The sequence below is a fragment of the Pieris napi genome, chromosome 21 (assembly GCF_905475465.1).
Source record: "Pieris napi chromosome 21, ilPieNapi1.2, whole genome shotgun sequence".
NCBI classification, from domain to species: Eukaryota; Metazoa; Arthropoda; class Insecta; order Lepidoptera; family Pieridae; genus Pieris; species Pieris napi.
In genome coordinates this window covers 1,560,784-1,579,260 of record NC_062254.1, presented here as the reverse complement: position 1 = coordinate 1,579,260, position 18,477 = coordinate 1,560,784, and the positions used below count along the sequence as shown (strand labels likewise).

The following is an 18,477-nucleotide window of genomic DNA, read 5'->3' as shown; positions in this document are numbered from 1 at the left end:
AAAGCTGTGGTCGGAAGCATTATAAAGCTCGCTACTATTTATTACGATATACAAATAACCCATAAAAGGCTGCATCTACTATGCTTATTTATTTTAAACTTTATCGCTAATTAAATAGGGTTTAATGTTAAATAGCTCGTAAAATGCTAAAATTCTAAATGCAAAACGGTGAATGTAACTATAAACTAGCGGGACTCGTGTTTAATGAATGCTATATATTAGTTGACCAGGCAATGTATATAACATGGAGAATATAATGGAAGCTAATACATAACAATGACCTGCACTAGAATAAAAATATAATTACCAACATTAACGCATATGGCAGTCCCACCAACGGCGAGGATACGACTATCACATATTTTCCCTCTCAAAATTCAAGTCTAAATCATTTATTCATATAGGTTACACAATGTGCACTTATAAAAGCCAAAAAAGAAATATATTTTAAATGCTTCTAATTTTACATTTACTGCCAGTTCTCAAATCAAGGGCGTAGAACGGACGAGAAGAACTGGCAATAAACTCCGCCAATGTTTTTAATCGCCAAGTTTTTTGTTTTACACAATGTTTGTAAGGAGCTTCCACCATTACCTACATCATGTTCCACATGACATCGAAAGTTTTCAATAGTTAATTAATCATAATAAAAACAAAAATTTGTCCTCTATCAGCAGGAGGCATGGTGAAATAGGAGCACGCACTTACATTCTCGTGGGATGTACAATTGATATACATTCCGTGTAAACTAAGGAGATGCATATATAAATAGTTGATCGCTGACTGTTCCTACTGCCAGTCAGGACCCGCTCCACTAGTTCGTCGAGCGACAAGAGCTATCAAAGTCTGCAATCAGAACTCACGCCTAGAGACCAACCAGCGGCAACAGTAATTTACTTTACTTATTATCCTAGTAGAAGATTGTGTATCGACGGGAAGATCTTATGGGCATAAGGCTCACCTGTTGTGAAGTGATACCACCGCCCATGGACACTTACATTTCTAGATAGCTCGCAAGTGCGTTATCGGCCTTACGTTCTTACCTCATGAGTCAATTTTTAAAAAATCCACCTTAATTCTGCAAATATCAATATCAGGGCAATATAAATAACATGGACACTCACATTTCTAGAAAGCTCGCAAGTGCGTTACCGGCCTTACGTTCTTATCTCATGAGTCAATTTTTTTTTAAATATACCTTAATTCAAATATCAATATCAGGGCAATATAAATAACCATCTGTTACATACAAATTGTTTGCCTGTCTTATCACAGTCAAGTAGATTCATTTCTACGCTCGCCAAAAACAAATGATGATTCAATACGTAAAACGATACCTTTATTTAAAATACAAATATCCCAAAGGTCACGAAATTAGTTCAAGGTCATATTCGTAATGCAAGCTGCATTAGAAAATGTACCTTATGCAATGGAATTAATGTTCTCTTTTAAATGTTTAAAGAACGTGCAGGTGGTCCAACACTAATTTATTGCTAAGAAAATTAATATGAAAAATATTTAAATTACTTCGAGCTTATGAATAATTTTGCAAATGCAATGCATGGCGCTAACTCCATGTAAAGTATTGTCATTTTAATAAGCTATTCCTTGACGACCCCTTCTTCCGGTGCCTCTTCAATCACTGAAGGTGCATACTGCTGCTAGATTGGTCCACAGATGGTGGATCTATTCTTGAATACCTAATCGAATCGTCGAATTGACAAGATCCTGCGCAGATTTTCTTAAACAGTGCACGTCAAGGATATACTACGTGTTAACACTAAAATAACTACTAGAATAGTCAAATTAATACCTCCTAGAACCTAGATTATACTATACATATCCCTTACTATATATAGATATACATACATATATATATATTTAAACTGCGATTTTGTATAAACGTGCTACTACACCTATCTAAACGTTATATTATCGGCTCTTATAAGTATACTTTCGTTAGAGACTGATTTTGATCGATATATGTATGGTACGGTTCCTGGATCATCGGGGTGCTTTAAATAATATGTGATTTTAGTTGTACTCTATATTAACCACTAGCGTACAACAATAGAATATAAGTGAAATAATAAAATGTCAAATGTAAGGAATGAATGCAAAGTAACAGTTGAAGAGAGTGCCTACGACTGGCTATACTCTAGGGGCGTAACTTACACGATTTAGGTTATCGCCGTGCTTTTAAAACTAATAAACTATAAGAAAGCCTAAGTGAGCAAAATGTACAGCCTTGGCTCGTAGATGAGTAATGATAAAAATGATAATTAACACGTATAAAAGCTTGAAGTTTGTGTCCTTTTGTAAAACGTTACGATGCGGGGCGGGGAATTACTCGTTATTGTTAATATTATTGGCGACTTTCCAGAACTTTACACCACATATTGGTAACGAAAACGTTTAGGTATAAAGAGTCACTTATAAAGGGTCACGAAACGTTTTACTTTACTTGGGTACAGAAAAACGTTACGGCGCGTTACATGGGGGGGGGGTCAATAATCTCAAAAATTGCGTGACGTAATACTTGAACGCTCCCTTATCTGTTTCCAAGTTCGATAGTAATATCACATACAGGTCACACTGATAACCTGCGTTTTTTTAGAGTCGATTAAAAATTCAGAAAATATAGTCGAAGCAGAATGATGAATGCATTCCTAAGATCAAAGGGGCCGTTGTGCGACTGTCTTAGACAGTCTGGCGTCATATATCTCAGTGAACGGCTTTAACCTAATTAAAATGAACGGTTTATTTCATTATCGAATAACGATTAATTGAAATATCATATCTGTGGATTGTTTGTTTATGGTTTTAGTCTATAGTTATTAGTTATCTTTGCCGTACGTTATTTTTGTACTACTGATTTTGTTTCAATTGTTGTATTAATTTACAAATAAGTGCTGTTTATCTTATACAAACAAATTAAAATTAAAAACAGTTTATCTAATATATAAAATTCTCGTGTCATACTCCTCCGAAACGGCTCAACCGATTCTTATGAAATTTTTTATCCATATTCTGTAAGTCTGTGAATCGGACAACATCTATTTTTCTTCCCCCTAAATGTTAAGAGTGGTCCCCTAAATTTTTATTTTGAATTTTTAAGTCAAATTTTTGATTTTATTTTTTTATGATACAGCATACAAAAATACATATAACCCTTAATCACCCCTCTACCATCACCCCTATTTTTTATTATAGTAGATAGCTATTTATATTGAACTAAAAAAATGTTTCCTAGAAATAATATACATGGAAAAACAACGTTTGCCGGGTCAGCTAGTTTTTATATAAAAGGGGGCAAACAAACAAAAGACACTTACATTGTCAGAGGGATCGCAAGTGCGGCCTTTTAAGAAGTGGTACGCTCGTTTCTCGAAGGAGACCAAGTCGAATTAGTTCGGAAATACATCGGTGGGCAGCTGGTTCCACAGTTGTAGTGGTTTAAGGGCGTTGTTAATTCTGAGGTCGTGCCTTCAACGCCTGTATTTTTGGTTCACCATCCAAAAATCAGTCAGGCACAGACGGTGACCTACTTGCCTAATAAGAAAAAAATAATAAGACAGAAATCTGCAATCCTTGCACAGCAGTACCTGCCAGATTTTTTACGTACATATCTTCACAGTCACACCTTCACACATCACTGCCCAATTAGGTATTACTTAGGGAGCGTTCAAGTATTACGTAACGCAATTTTTGGAGATCATTGACCCCCCCTCCCCATGTAACTCGCCGTAACGTTTATCAGTACCCAAGTACAGTACTGTACCCAAGTATAGTAAAACGTTTCGTGACCACCTAGTGACTCTTCAGTTACTATTATGTGGTGTAAGTCGAAAATAATATTAACAATAACGTGTAATTCAATCCCCGCCCCGCATCGTAACGTTTTACAAAATGACCCCCAAAAATCGTTACGTTATACTTGAACGTTTGAACCTTTTAGTATATGTATTCCATATTTGGCTATACATTTATTATAGTTACTTATATATAATTCATATGCTGTAGGATTACGAAATAAATAAACCAAGCAAAAGAAATAGTAATTAAAGCATCTGTTTTCAAACATGTCTGACAACATTGTCAATCGTAATGTCGTCCGATGAAAAACTATGATAATACAATACAGGAAATCGTTTTTCTGATCAAGCACATGAATGAATGATTCATAATTCATTTGCAGGTACACATAAAAGCTCGTTCTGCAAAGCTTATTAAAGAAAGTTTTTAAAGTAAGTCCGATAAATTCTCGCTGATATCTCTTAATAAGTTGTACTAGCTTGCGTCCCTAACCTTACTTTGAATTCGAGAATTTTTATTTTAAATCTTATTATGAGTTAAGTACGTATCGCAATATTACGCTTGGCTGCATTTTCACATTCATGTGTTAGGTTAATAAATGATTTTAACAACGGAAATACTTAAATAAGTTTTTAATTTTTGAGCGGTTAACTGAATCTTAATATTAATAAATTACGTGTCACGTTGTTTGTCCGCTATGGACTCCTAAACTACTGAACCGATTTCAATCAACTTTGCCAGTGTGCGGTTTGATCTAACTTAAAAGATAGGATAGCTTGCATCTCAATTTATACCCGCAATATTATTTTATTGCAAATTATTTGTTAATTATTTGATAGTTACAATTCTAACAGATGGCGCTGTGTTGAAAGTACCAACGTTTCACATAAGCTACAATTTAATGGCATAACCACCAAAAAAGCATGGTTGTCCCCATGACTGGTGTTCTCCCTTGAAAAGTTTACTACTATGTAATATAACAAAAATCTTAGCCACAGCAACGCTTGGCCGAGTCTGCTAGTAGGTTTATAAATTGACGTTTCTTGTACGGATACACTCTCCCCTAAATCTCAATCATATGTACTTACACTACACACTTTAAACTGATAGTAGGCATACCTACCTAGTGAATTTATTCCATCGCTTTCTTGCAAATAAACCATGTATTATTATTAGAGCCAATACGATCAAGAGTTGCTGCTTACGCAATACCCGTTTCTTGAATGAACGTATTTTGTGGTCTCAACGGAAACATAAAATAAATTCGATTAAAGTCTGCTTTTCATGTGATTTCTGAAGGACACTGACGTAACTTTATCGTCATAATAAGAATTTCGTTTACCGTCATATTTGGAAACAGATATGTTCAAGTCTTTACCCTTAGCGCCAACTATGACTATCGGCCAAAACCAATACGCAATCTCAATCCAATTTTAGCTGTCATAGACTGACAATTCAATCCATTTCTAAAGAAAAGCATGCCAATATTCAATACATGGACTGAGATACCAATCTAATTATTCAACCAATCGTTCAGAGGGCGGATAAGAGATTGAAGATTGCCCTCGGTATGAAAATGAATGTTTACTCATGCCAACAACCTATCTGTCCATTTTGACAGTTGCTTCGAACGGCCAAATCAATCTCGGATTGCTATCGGTGAAACTCGTATGATTTGGGTTTGGGATTGCGACCTAACTTAATATTCATTGGGAAAATTTATTCATCTTCGTCATCTTCCAGTTCTAGTGATAGTGATTTGGAAGTTTAAATGCAATTATCCGATTGGGATAGTAATTCTGAAGCTGGAAAAAGACAACGTACTTCTGTGCGAAGACATAAGAAGACAAGAATTAATTATATCCAGAGCCTGAATGACGCCGAATTCACAAAAGAAGCAGTTCGGTTCAGTTTCAGTTAACAAAAGAAGCTTTGGAGACACTTTTACACAAAGTGATGTCTATCATATATGACTTCTTGCAGGTTTCATCTTTTCATCAACTTTTGTAATTTTTTTTAAAATATTAGCTACAACCAAAAATATTTGTTACTATAGATACTACCTACTAACTCCACTTCAAAACCTCAAGACTACAGCAGAACATCTTTATAACGAATCTCAAATACGAAGCAGAAATGTGGTGGAAAGGACATAATATGGTGTTTGGAAAAAATCGGTTCCCCAAAATCGGTTTGCCAAAAAAGGTTTTGCTTCAAGTATCTCGTGTACAAGCCGTGATAGTGGCATGTGCAGTGTTGCACAATATTGCTATTGATTTGCGAGATGAACATTTTGAACTACTGCAACAAGTAGATGAACCAGCTGATGATATTGATCAAAGCGCAATTGACAACGTGGGAAATGCAAGTATGCGAAGTAATCTTATAAGTGATTATTTTGCTTTATTACTATAATATTTTATAAATTACAACATTTTTGAGATAAATTAAATAAAAATTCAATGCTTTTATTTAAATAAAAATACATCCTCGCTCCAGGCACAAAATCTATTATTTTTCTAATTTATTTAACAATATATTTTTTTCTATGGCCCATAATTCTCTTTTATGCTCTCTTTCTTCCTCTTCAAATGCCCATTGCTTTCTCTTATTTAGATGCTCTTCCTTTCAATTGACTTTCATTTCCTTCGACAGACAACAATATCATGTCTTTGACTTTTTCCTCGATAGGAGGTAAGACGAGTAGCAGCACTAGGGCCACCTCCGTACGATATGTTTCAGCATGTATCAAGGCAGACTTTTTTCTTGTAGCCCTCTTTAAGCTTTAGCACTGCGAAAGTTGCTATACCCCACTTGTGCTATTAAACAGCGCCTCCAGCGTCTTCCAGCACTGCTCTTTCTCCTGCCAGGTGACTGACTCACTATTTTTATTTTCTAATATATTTTTATGGTCAGCAACAAGCGAAGTTAGAAGGTCAACTTCTTCCCGGCTGAAATTGACGCTTCTTTCACGTTTTTGCGTAGACATTTTTTTAAGTTAAAGAACCAACCTCGAATCACAAAAACAACATACACAAACTACTTAGAGAAAATTTATATTTGTAATAATATGTACTAAAATACTCAATAACCTAACAAACAAAAATACCATATGACAATGACAGCCCGTTTCATTACAAGTAATATTAAATGACCAACAAAAAGGTTAAGGTTCTATGTTTTTCTATAGAATTTTGTAACTTTACTTGGTTCTATGTTTTTCCTTAGAATTTTGTAACAAACAAAACGTTGCATAGCTATTTACTACTTTATCCATACATTGTGAAACAGACCCTAAGTCTTACTTATTTTATTTCGTTCCAAAAACAGCAAACTTTTGGTATGCTTGAACACAACATATTGCATTGAACGAAACGCGGTCGAGAGGCAAGGATCACGCAAAAGATTGCTGTCAATCTTTTGTCAAATAAACAATCGGATAGCAGAAATGTTTATTGGCATGCAGATTGGAGATCGGTCTTTAGATATGAATCAGTCCAAGATTGGTTATAATCATAGATTGAGGATACATTATTAATTTTGGCCGTATGTCATTATTATTTGACATACAGAAGTCATACCTAGCGCTAAAGATAAGATCTATACGGGTTGCAGGCCAAGAGCTAAGCTAAGTTAGTTTAGCTTATCTCGCATAGCTGACGCAGTTTTCCATACTTGTCTGCAGACCGCAAACTATGCGAACTAAGCTATGTGAGCTAACTAAAATATGCGAAGCTAAGTTAGTTGTGTATGCCGATGCGCAGCTGCACGAGCTAAGCTAAGCCCCTCCCGCTACCCCGCACACCCTTTGCACATCCTTCGCCACAGTGACTGAGCTTTGGCTTAGCTGTTGGTGTGCACGCTATTTATTTCTAGCTTAGCTTAGCCTAGCTTGCTTGGCATAGCTTAGTTTAGCCTTGGCATAGCTTAGTTTTCGGTCTGCAACCGGCTCTAGAGTCGGAGTTAGCCCTTGAGTCGTATTCAATACGTAGCCCGGGTCCTTGGGTAGAATGCCAGCCGAAACCCGAAGGCCCATCTCAAGGGCGTGTCAAGGGTTGTGGTGTTTTACCCAGCCCCACAGTACCAGCGTCAAGCTTGACATCCATGGCGAGGACCTGCGTAAGCGCATTTCTACATCATTTAAAAAAATATGTTCAATACGTTGTTACCGTACGCCACTTTTAGCGCTTAGTCTGACTCTCAGATTCAAAGTCATAACTAATACTAGTTGATACGAGTCATAGCTTATGTCTGCGAAGTTTTTGTTAGTGCTAAACAGCCTCTAGATTTATTTTCGTTATTTATTTCGTATTCCTACAGCTAGCATAAATTATATAATATAACAAAAACAATTATACTAAAGATATAGCCAAAGATGGAATACATAACACAAAAAGGGTTCAAACATTTACGAAAGGAAAAATCAACAAAAATTATTAAATACATTTAAATAAGTAATAATAAATTTGGCTGTGTATGATTGTGCGAAAGTGAGGGTGTATATGTGGGGAGTGCTCATGATGCAGGTGATTTAGCGCTATGGATATGCTTAATACTACTTTGAAGCAAATTACGCGATAGCTTAAACAAATCGAGGCTTAAATAGTGGTAGTTGTCGAGGTTCGGGACAAACAGTATCCTATCAAATTTATTTTCTGTTTGATTCCCGATACATATCTTAGGGCCGATTTACATTATCTTAGTGTTTAGGAGAGTATTTTAGTACAACTTGAAAGGCAAGTTCTTTAGTGCTTTAGTGGGTTGCGAGTGAACGTTTACATTTCTTCCAGTAGAGTATCATTACAGCGCCACAATGAACGCGCAACGACGTCGGCAAATACGCTCTATTCTACGCAAAATACTAACTGTAGTTATGGAACAAATAGAAGACGAGATTTAATTCGAAATAAATAAACTAAATATGAATAATAAATAAAATAGCTTCTTTTAAGGCAGTGTATGCCGAATGCCTAGCCTGTTAGTTTTTGTATAAATTGTTTTTAACGTTCCACAAACATTCGTGAACAACATATTCAGCCACAAATTTGATAGTTGTATGTTCCGACCATTTAGCCATCTTTAAAAATCAAAAAACACGCACGCGTTTCACGGCACTTGTGCACTCTCCTAAAGATTTTACTAAATTACGTGTTTACACACAACGAGGGAAGATCTCGGGGGTTGCGCGGGCGCGGGAGGGGTATCGCTTGAAACAAAAATAAAAAGCGATTCTATTTTGATTCAAGTTGAAAGTCAAGTAGAACCGTACTAAAGCAAGTAGCGTTTACATGTTTCAACTAAAGTACTATCCTAAAGCACTCTCCTAAACACTAAGATAATGTAAATCGGCCTTTACATACTAGGCATCGAATCGACTGACGCAATCTTTAATTACACACAGCGTAGGTTTTCTTATGAAAACATAATGAAACATTTGCCTTTGGTTTATTGCATTTTAAAATAGATTGTTTGTGTAAAGGTCGTAATTTTATATCGTTGACGTTCGACGGATATTTGCCGACCTTCAAGGGTTTCATATGAATCTTTATTTTGGGTCAGAGGAAATGGTTATTGCTTATTAACGTGTTCTTAATTACGTTGTTTTTGTATTAGAAGAAAATACATTTATCTATATAATACCTAGCTGACCCGGCAAACGTCGTTTTGCCATGTATATTATTTCTAGGAAACATTTTTTAGTTCAATAAAAATATATATCTACTATAATAACAAATAGGAGTTGATCGTAGAGGGGTGACACTTAAGGGTTGTATGTATTTTTGTATGTTGTATCATAAAAAAACAAAACAAAAAAAAATAGTCTAAAAAATGAAATTAAACATTTTTTAGGGGTTTGAAATATAGATAGTATGCTGATAGTAGAGATTTACTCAATATGCATAAAAAAATTCATAAGAATGGGCCGAGCCATTTCGGAGGAGTATGGGAACGAACATTGTGACACGAGAATGTTATATATTAGATAGAGATATTTGATATATTTTTGGAAAAAAAGTTGTTATATATTTGTTGCCTTCAGAAATTTGTATTTCATAGCATAGAAGGTCCGATCTCTTTGGTCTGTTTAAAAAAAATGTTATGACACAGATGTTTCAAAACTTAATACAATTTTACATATAATATCTATATTTAAGTGATACGAAGTTCACAGGTTTATCTAGTAATAGATAAATATTTCGTTTACACGTGTAATAGAAATTTTAATAGAACTTCTTGAGATAAATGCGAAAAAAACGACTGTTGGAAGGAATTAAATATTCCCCCTAAAATATCATTAACTAGACTTGGATTCCGTTTATAATAATAATAATATCATCTTCATACTGATAAGATTATCATATAATATAATCTTATCACTTCACTTAGATCACTTACCAACAGATCTAAGCGATAACATAAATATTAACTTTATTTTTATTTCTAATAGTGACACTAGTTACATCATCACATCCAGTTCATCAGGCCCGTGTCCTCCGACATGTCCCCTTGTTGTTGCCATTCTCTTTCACGAGCTGATCTTCTTCTCTTTTCTTCCTTCTTAACTCCGGGATCCTATGACGTCTCGTTCATAATTCAAACCAAATAGAATCATAATTTAATTATAGTAATATGAACTTAACCACGAACTAATCAGTGAGCCATCCAGAAATAAAACTAAGGTTTACGAACTCGTGAAATCAATACATTCTAACCACTCATTGATCATTTATTTATAATCATCTTAGCTAGCTAACTCATGACTTTAATCTTACTTTGAGTTCAATCAGAACTTTGATACTATAAATAAAATAATAAAAATAATAAAATAAAAATAGCCTTTATTCTATATTATTATATAAATCTTCACAGTAGAGAAGGACAGAAGTGAGGTGTGCCGATTGTTATCACTATAATAAAATCAGACCAAATTTACATTTAAGAAACAATTGAGAATATTATACCGATAAATAGTTCAGTGAAGTTTATATGTAGTTCAGTGTTGTATTATTAAAAAAAAATATATTATTCACGTTGCTTTTAGAAGTAAGACCGCCCATTGACATGCTTTGTTTTCATTTTTCTCCTGTTTTGTGTTATTGTGATGTAAATAAAGTGTTGTTAATATTTTTTTTATGTAAGTGATACCATTATTATTATTAACTTTTATGTAAATAATGATAATTTATTTGAAGCCCTAAGTGCCAGTGGTTCCGCAGGTATCAAATTGTGCAAACTCGGCATAATGTTGGACACTTTAGCTAAGTCACTTAGAATAGTCATAGTTATAATAACTTAATAAATAAAGAAATATACGCAAATAACTAAAGGAACATCCTTACCACGCTTTGTAATTAATTTATAAGTTTTATTTTAATTAAATTAATTTGTAGAAAGTGGATTTTTGTGATTTATGGCGGCAACCAACAATTACCGTAATGGATATAAACGGGAATTATATGTTATAGTTAATATGCGTTATCGTAATTAGGAAGCTGTGCTGAGTACACACACATCACTGTTTGACTATTTTAGATCACAAGATCGCTTGTATAGAAAATAGATTGATATCGTGTCATTATTGAATGCCATGCGGTCGTATTAACGTAGCTATGATTATGATGAAAGCATTGTTTGCAAATTCACTAGTACTTCCTATAGCGTGTAGCCCTCGCAATGATAGATAAACAGTATGTCATAACATAAAATTAAGTTCCGAATAAGACATATTTTCTGTCCGTTTTATTAATACTTTTTTGATAATTCCTGACGATCTCCGAGTTAGGGTTTTATGAGAAATTATAATAAATTCTACCTATTATTATTCGCCCGCACATATGGTACAATATTAGTATATGCAAATTGAATGACCATAGACAATCATTTAAAAGCTATCCATAAACAAATGACTTCTCTATTATGTAAATATTGGAATGTTGTGCTAAGAAAAGCAAAACGTTTAATTAGTTGCTTGGTACGGTCCTTATATGAATAAATTTTGAATTACATATCTAGACAGGTACCTAAATCACGGTAATAGAGGTGTTTCAAGTGCCTTAGATAGCGAGAGCAGCGAAACATCTGCATCTAATCATACCCATTTTGTTCTTACTATGGTATTGCTTTGTAAAACATATACAATATGTAGTACTAAATTAATACTATTAATAGAATCTTTATTCTTTTTTTTCTTGATCTACTCCCAAATTCAGGGGACTTTTTCCATCTCTTATATTTTATTAAAAATTTACATAAATCACTTCTTGTACTTTCACCACCACACACCTCTGTAGGTGTTTATTTTTTTATTTTTCATACTAGGGTTGCTTAGAAGAAATTGCTTGTTAGTGAGAAGGCCGGCCGTTGCCTATTAAATAACCTGTTGTGTTATCTTTAAGGTAACGAAGTGTTAATAAATAAAAAGTACTTTTATTAAGTTTAAATAGACCGAATTATTTTTCTAACGCACATCTTCAGACTAATATTCTAAGAAGACTAATATTCTAGAATGGTATGACCTGGCAACCTTAAACAATCAAAATATTACCGATGAATGAATGTGCGTGAGGTGTTTTTTTTTAATTTTCTGTCCCTGGTGAGATGTCGTGAGATTTTATTCAACTCCCTCCCCCAAGACCTTAAGACTAGTAATCAATATTGCTGAGAGTTTAATTATAAGTGTAATAAAAATTTAACAATAGAATACTTTTTTGTTCAATCAGAATTTTTTTTTCGTGATATTTGACTCGACTTGGTAGAGTTTTCGTTACATGTGTGCAATTTCTACTTCCTCATCCGATGAAGGCATCATGCGGAAACACATGTCTTGAACCCAAAAATTGACATGTGTCGGGACATATAGTAAAAAGTTATCAAACTAACAGATGCATCTGAGACAAAGATGAGATGGCATGCCAATGGATTAATATTTAGACGCGTTAGAAGTAATAATTTTCTTCGAGCACTTTAGAGGGACGTTTCCCTCTTCGAATTGCATTTTTCTTGTCCATTTTAATGGTCACTTCCAATCGAAACGATATAATATGTACTAATCATGATATATAACAATAAACGCTATGTTTTTTATCACATTGGAACAGGTTTTCTCGTATAGAAATCATTATTTTGGTTTAAATAAACACGACTTTGAAAAACACTACGCCATGACAGACAATGCAACTTGTTAATAAAACAGAGCAAGCGCCAACTAGCGGCCCAGACTGTTTTACCGACTTTTGAACAGATGTTCAGGGTGTCGGTTTTTTGTGACGGTGTGCGGGTGTCCGTTTTTTGTTACGTTGTGCGTGCATCGGTAAAATTTACTCTTATCATTTTTTCCTAACACGCCAAAAGAAGTATAACATCAAAAAAGTCAAAATTGTAGTTGAAAAAAACAAAAAAGAATATTAACTTTGATATGGAATTAACTCTTATAAAAAATATCGGGACAGGTACTTTTTACTTAAAAGAATCCCAAATCTTACACTGTAATGCATTATCATAATGAATTAACTAGTTAATTATTATTAATGAATTAAATAACATTGAAGTTCATTGGTTTAAAACAAAACAAGAAGCTCAAAAGCCGTCGAACTTGGTCAGTCGCGCGTGGCCTGCGGTCTCGCATTCCAGATGTGTCTATCATTAGATCAGATATTATTAGCTTCATGATCTATCATTAGCTGAGGGATTTTGAATGAATTATCATCAAGAAATATTCTTATAATAAATAATTAAATAGATATTTATTTTGGTACTTTTAATCATATCGAATATTGTTACGGCTTAGGAGAACAGCGTACTTAAAGGCCGGCGACATACTTGCAAACCTCCTATTTTTTTGGTCTCCAAAAAAATTAGACATGTTTATATAGAACAGGGGAGTTAACGAGCTTTAAGCTCAACAAACGAAACAATGATACACGCGAATCTATTATAAATATAACTTATGTTTTTTATTATATAAAACAGTGGGCAAATGGGCAGGAGGCTCACCGGACACCCGAAGGCTCGCAAGTGCGTTGCCTTTTAAGAACTGTTACGCTCTTTTCTTAAAGGAACCTAGGTCCTTATTAAATAAGCAATTAATGTAATTAGATAATCATAAAATTACATTAATTGCTTTTTTCATTTCAGCGGCAAGCAATCTTTTGTATTTGGACTATGTCATTTTAAATATTAAGAATTGTTTTGGCTTTCTGTACTGTCTAAGTGTTTTATAATACTATGTATGATAGCTGTAACATTACTTATAATTAAATAAATAAATAAAGAATCTTACAAGAAAATGAGAAGTTTTTCAAAACCCGTATCAAATTCATTATTGCTCAATAACAGGTGATTTTTAATACGCCACCTTATCGTAAAAACAATATAAAAGTGGAACTAAATTGTTTTGCCATAATTCTCGTAAAACATTAGCGAATTCGTCACGGCCGCCAACGTCAGGTTCAAAGACACTGGCTAGACTGATGTCTGTGACAGACAATTCTTAGTTTGTACGATTAAATTCTAGACATTTCTATAGGTTCATACATGCTCTTACTTTTAAAAGAACTAAGGGTAGAAAATCTATATCTACATCGCTCAGGAAATAAAAAAAATCGACAAATATACCAGAGGCTCTACAACCTTTTTAGGCCTAGGCCTCAGATTAAATCTAATATTGGCTATTCAAGTAGGTGATCAGACTCCTGTGCCTGCCACTCCGTCGACTTTTTGTGTTTAAGCCAAGCCGGTGTTCCTCACGATGTTTTCCTTCGCCGTTCGAACGAATCTTAAATGCGCACATCGATAGAAAGTCCATTGGTGCACAGCCGGGGATCGTACCAACGACCTTAGGTATGAGAGTCACACGCTAAAGGACTAGGCTAAAACTTCTCTCGAAATATACCTATGATAAAACATTATTTATATTATTAATAAGACCGTAATAAAGCAATGAGAACCTTACAATTTATGCAGAGTTAGACAAAGCAATTCCACAAAATCCTTTAAAATAAATTCTGAAAAATTAACCGTTACGGCTTAGGACGGCAAACGCCTTACTTTAAGTACTGCCTGCTCGTTTCCCTCCCACAAAAATATTTCCCTCCAACAAAAATATACATGTTAACATAGAGTAGATACAACAATGACCAATTTAAATGTGAATATAAATTTAAGTGACTAGTGTTTAAGTCAAGGTGTTTACGTCTAAAATCTAGATTTCTCCTCATGGCTAGACTTTCTATAACCTAAATACTTTGTATCATTTATTGTCGCTTTCAAAAATTTCAACAAGAAATTATTTTATTTTAGTCTATTCTGAATAGTTAAACCAATTCATTTTGCGATAAATATTTTTTTTTCAAACGCTACACTTGGGTCAAGAAAATATATGTGTGTTACAAATATATGTAGTGATTTAAGCGCCATTTACACGAGGCAAGTTTCTTGCCTGTAGCGTACAATTATATCGACGCAATAAAATTTGGATGGTCTAAACAAAAGGTCACATTCTTGATCAATGGGAAAAGTTCCCTTTCAAAACTATTTAGACACAAAAGAGTGTGGTGCTATGCTTTCTCATCCCTAAGATCGTGCGTTTGAAATCCAATAATAATAATTTATTTATTCAAGCATAATTCCATATAGTTATTATTTAACAAAGAGCACATTTCTCCCTTCTTTCTGTTATGTAAAAAATAGCAAGAAACTGTGCGTTTGACATAAAAATAAATATATGAGACTCGGAAGACTTCTTACATCAGAATTTTTTTTAACATAACAAATGACGATCAAGCAACCAATTTTGTTTTATGTTTTTTAAAACAAGACATTGTCTTTTATTGACATAACTTTTAGACATAGAAAAACACTTATTTAAAGGATTTGAAGTTATGTTTTATTATAGATTTATAATTATTTTACATAATTTTAAATTTAACCGACGTTTCGCGTGCTTTACAGCGTGAGTGGTCACGGTGACTCAAGACAAAAGGTGTTGAATATCAAAAAGTATCACAGCTTTAGAGAAAGTTGTGTTATTTGTATTTATTTCCCCGGAGTTGGTATCGATTAAAAGATGAAGAAAAAGAGGGTTTTGGCAGAAATGGCTCACGGTGTCTTCTATTTACGCGAATTGTTGTTGAAACAATCGGCGAAAATAAAATAATTATTAATAAAATTCAACATCTTTTGTCTTCAGTCACCGTGACCACGCACGCTGTAAAGCACGCGAAACGTCAGTTAAATTTAAAATTATGTAAAATAATTGTAATTTTATAATAAAACATAACTTCAAATCCGTTAAAAAAGTGTTTTTCTAAGACGAATGTAAATATAGGATTACTAGCGTTAAGTCCTGTCACGGTTTGATATTTTTTTAAATTAAATATGTCATAGTTATTTAAATCAGTTAGATAAAAAAACAAAATCTGTAACAAAAAACAATAACTTACCTTAAAATATAATAACTAAATAAATGTAAACTGAACATATATCAGTCGCAGATTATATGACACAATCAAAATCAATTTCTCAACTTCTTTTTCTTGTTTCAGGTGCCGTGGAGTAACCAGTGTTTGTGTTTAAGTGTTTTCGTAATGGCTTAATCCAGTTAATCTGGTGTGTTTATGGATGTTTTAAGTGTGTGCAAAAAGACTAAATATATCAAAATGGAAGCTTTGGAAACGAGAGGAAAAGTTTTGGCCCTGACGGCGATTGTATTCATAGTTTTTTGCTCACAATGTAAGTATACATTAGTATACTAATTTCCTAAAAATAGCCGAATTTTTTGGAAATTATCATAAAATATTTTTCTTGACATGCATTTGTGCACATCCAATACAAAATGATTGCCAAATGGCTGACTTTATGTTACGTTCATAAGACTTAATTTATTTCAAATGTCTAGAAACCAAATACATAATTAACCTAAAATCTATATATATATAATGAAAATGGTCTTCGTTTGAGGCTCAATCACGCCTAAACCACTGATCGTATCGACATGAAACTACCACCATTCGATGCGAAATTTTTTGCACCTAGATGGTTTATGGCTATTTATTTATTAAATTCCAACGTTCCTTCATTTTTTTATTGCTGTTTTACTTTTATGAAAATTTATCCATACGGACTTCACCGCGGAAACATTCGGGGAGGCTTCCTAGAACCTCTAAACGTCAACATCTGTTAAAAACTCGATTTTCGAAATATTTCAATTTTCTTAGCGGGAAGTTAAAAAGAAGAATAATAAAAATATGAAAAAAAAAAAATAATGAAACATAAAATTTATTTTAATTCGTCCAGCAAAGCGAGCGCGAAACGGCTAGTATTACATAAATATAAAATAAATCAGTGGCCTACAACTACAACCTTTTTAGGTCTGGACATCAGATTTATGTATCTGTTTCATGATCATTTATCAATTTAATAGACAAGTAGGTGATCAGCCGTCTGCTAACACCAGTGGACTTTTTGAATCTTAGGCAAGCCGGTTTCCTCACGATGATTTCCATTACCGTTCGAGCGAATTTTAAATGCGCACGTAGAAAGGAAGTCCATTGGTGTATCCGGGGATCAAACCTACGAAATCAGGGATGGGACTCGAACGCTTAAGCCACAAGGCCAACACTGCTTAACGAAAAATAAAAGTTTGCTCCAGTTCGAAAAATTTGTATGACTCAAAACTTAGCGATTAAAAAGAGTGGCGGAAAGTTTCTTGCCCGCTCTACGCCCTTGACTTACAATTAATTAACTTTTTTTTTGGCGTTCATAAGTGTACTTGTTTACCTACATGAATAAAGATATTTTGAGTTTGAAAAGAAACTTAATATACCAATAAACGTCGTTACAATATTTTATTTCAAAAGAAATATAGCAAAAATATTTTACAAAATTCATCCTTTAATCAATAATTTATTTCCGTCTAAAAAAACCTCCGAACACTTAGTAGCTTAGCGATTGTCATAGAAGAATCATAATAAAATAAATTATCATAGGTTATCGTATCTGTATAAAGGCAAGTCTTCATCCCATGCTATAACATATAACTTAAAACTTAAGTGCCCGATAAATAGTCCTTTTATAGAAACTTTAGCTTCCTATTGAATCTGCACTATTTTTTTTAAGCTCCTTATGACTTTAACAAGATAATGTAACCGCGGTAAAGTTCTAAAAGTAATATCTAATATATAAAATTCTCGTGTCACAGTTTTCGTTGCCATACTCCTCCGAAACGGCTTGACCGATTTTGATGAAATTTTTTGTGCTTATCCGGTATCTATGAGAATCGGCCAACATCTATTTTTCATCCCCCTAAATATTAGGGGTAGTCCACCCCTAAATTATTTTTTTTAATTTTTATATATTTTTTTTGTTTTTATTTTTTTATGATACAACATTAAAAAATACATACAACCCCTAATTTTCACCCCTCTACGATCAACCCCTATTTTTTACTATAAATAATACATGGCAAAACGACCTTTGCCGGATCAGCTAGTTACTAATATATATTTTGAACTGTATGACATTCGTATGTCAAAATTGAATGCGCTTTGATCTACGGGAATCACCTTACACTCTAATGCAGTGTTTCCCAACGTGAGGTTCACGCCCCATAAGGGGGAAATTCGAAAATGGACTCGACGTTTTTCATTATATATTCTGAAAACT

The 18,477-nt window shown here is 33.7% G+C and overlaps 1 protein-coding gene across 3 annotated transcripts in view; it reads left to right on the top strand.

Annotated features, from left to right (window-relative positions):
• The window catches only part of LOC125060313, a 140,708-nt gene that overhangs the window by 61,878 nt on the left and 60,353 nt on the right, over window positions 1-18,477 (top strand). For 2 of the 3 annotated variants that reach the window (XM_047665161.1, XM_047665162.1), the window contains one exon: window positions 16,359-16,549. In XM_047665161.1, the coding sequence (XP_047521117.1) occupies window positions 16,431-16,549 (119 nt within the window). In that variant the 5' untranslated portion in view covers window positions 16,359-16,430. The remainder of the gene's footprint in view (window positions 1-16,358; window positions 16,550-18,477) is intronic. The other variant, XM_047665164.1, reaches the window with a different exon arrangement.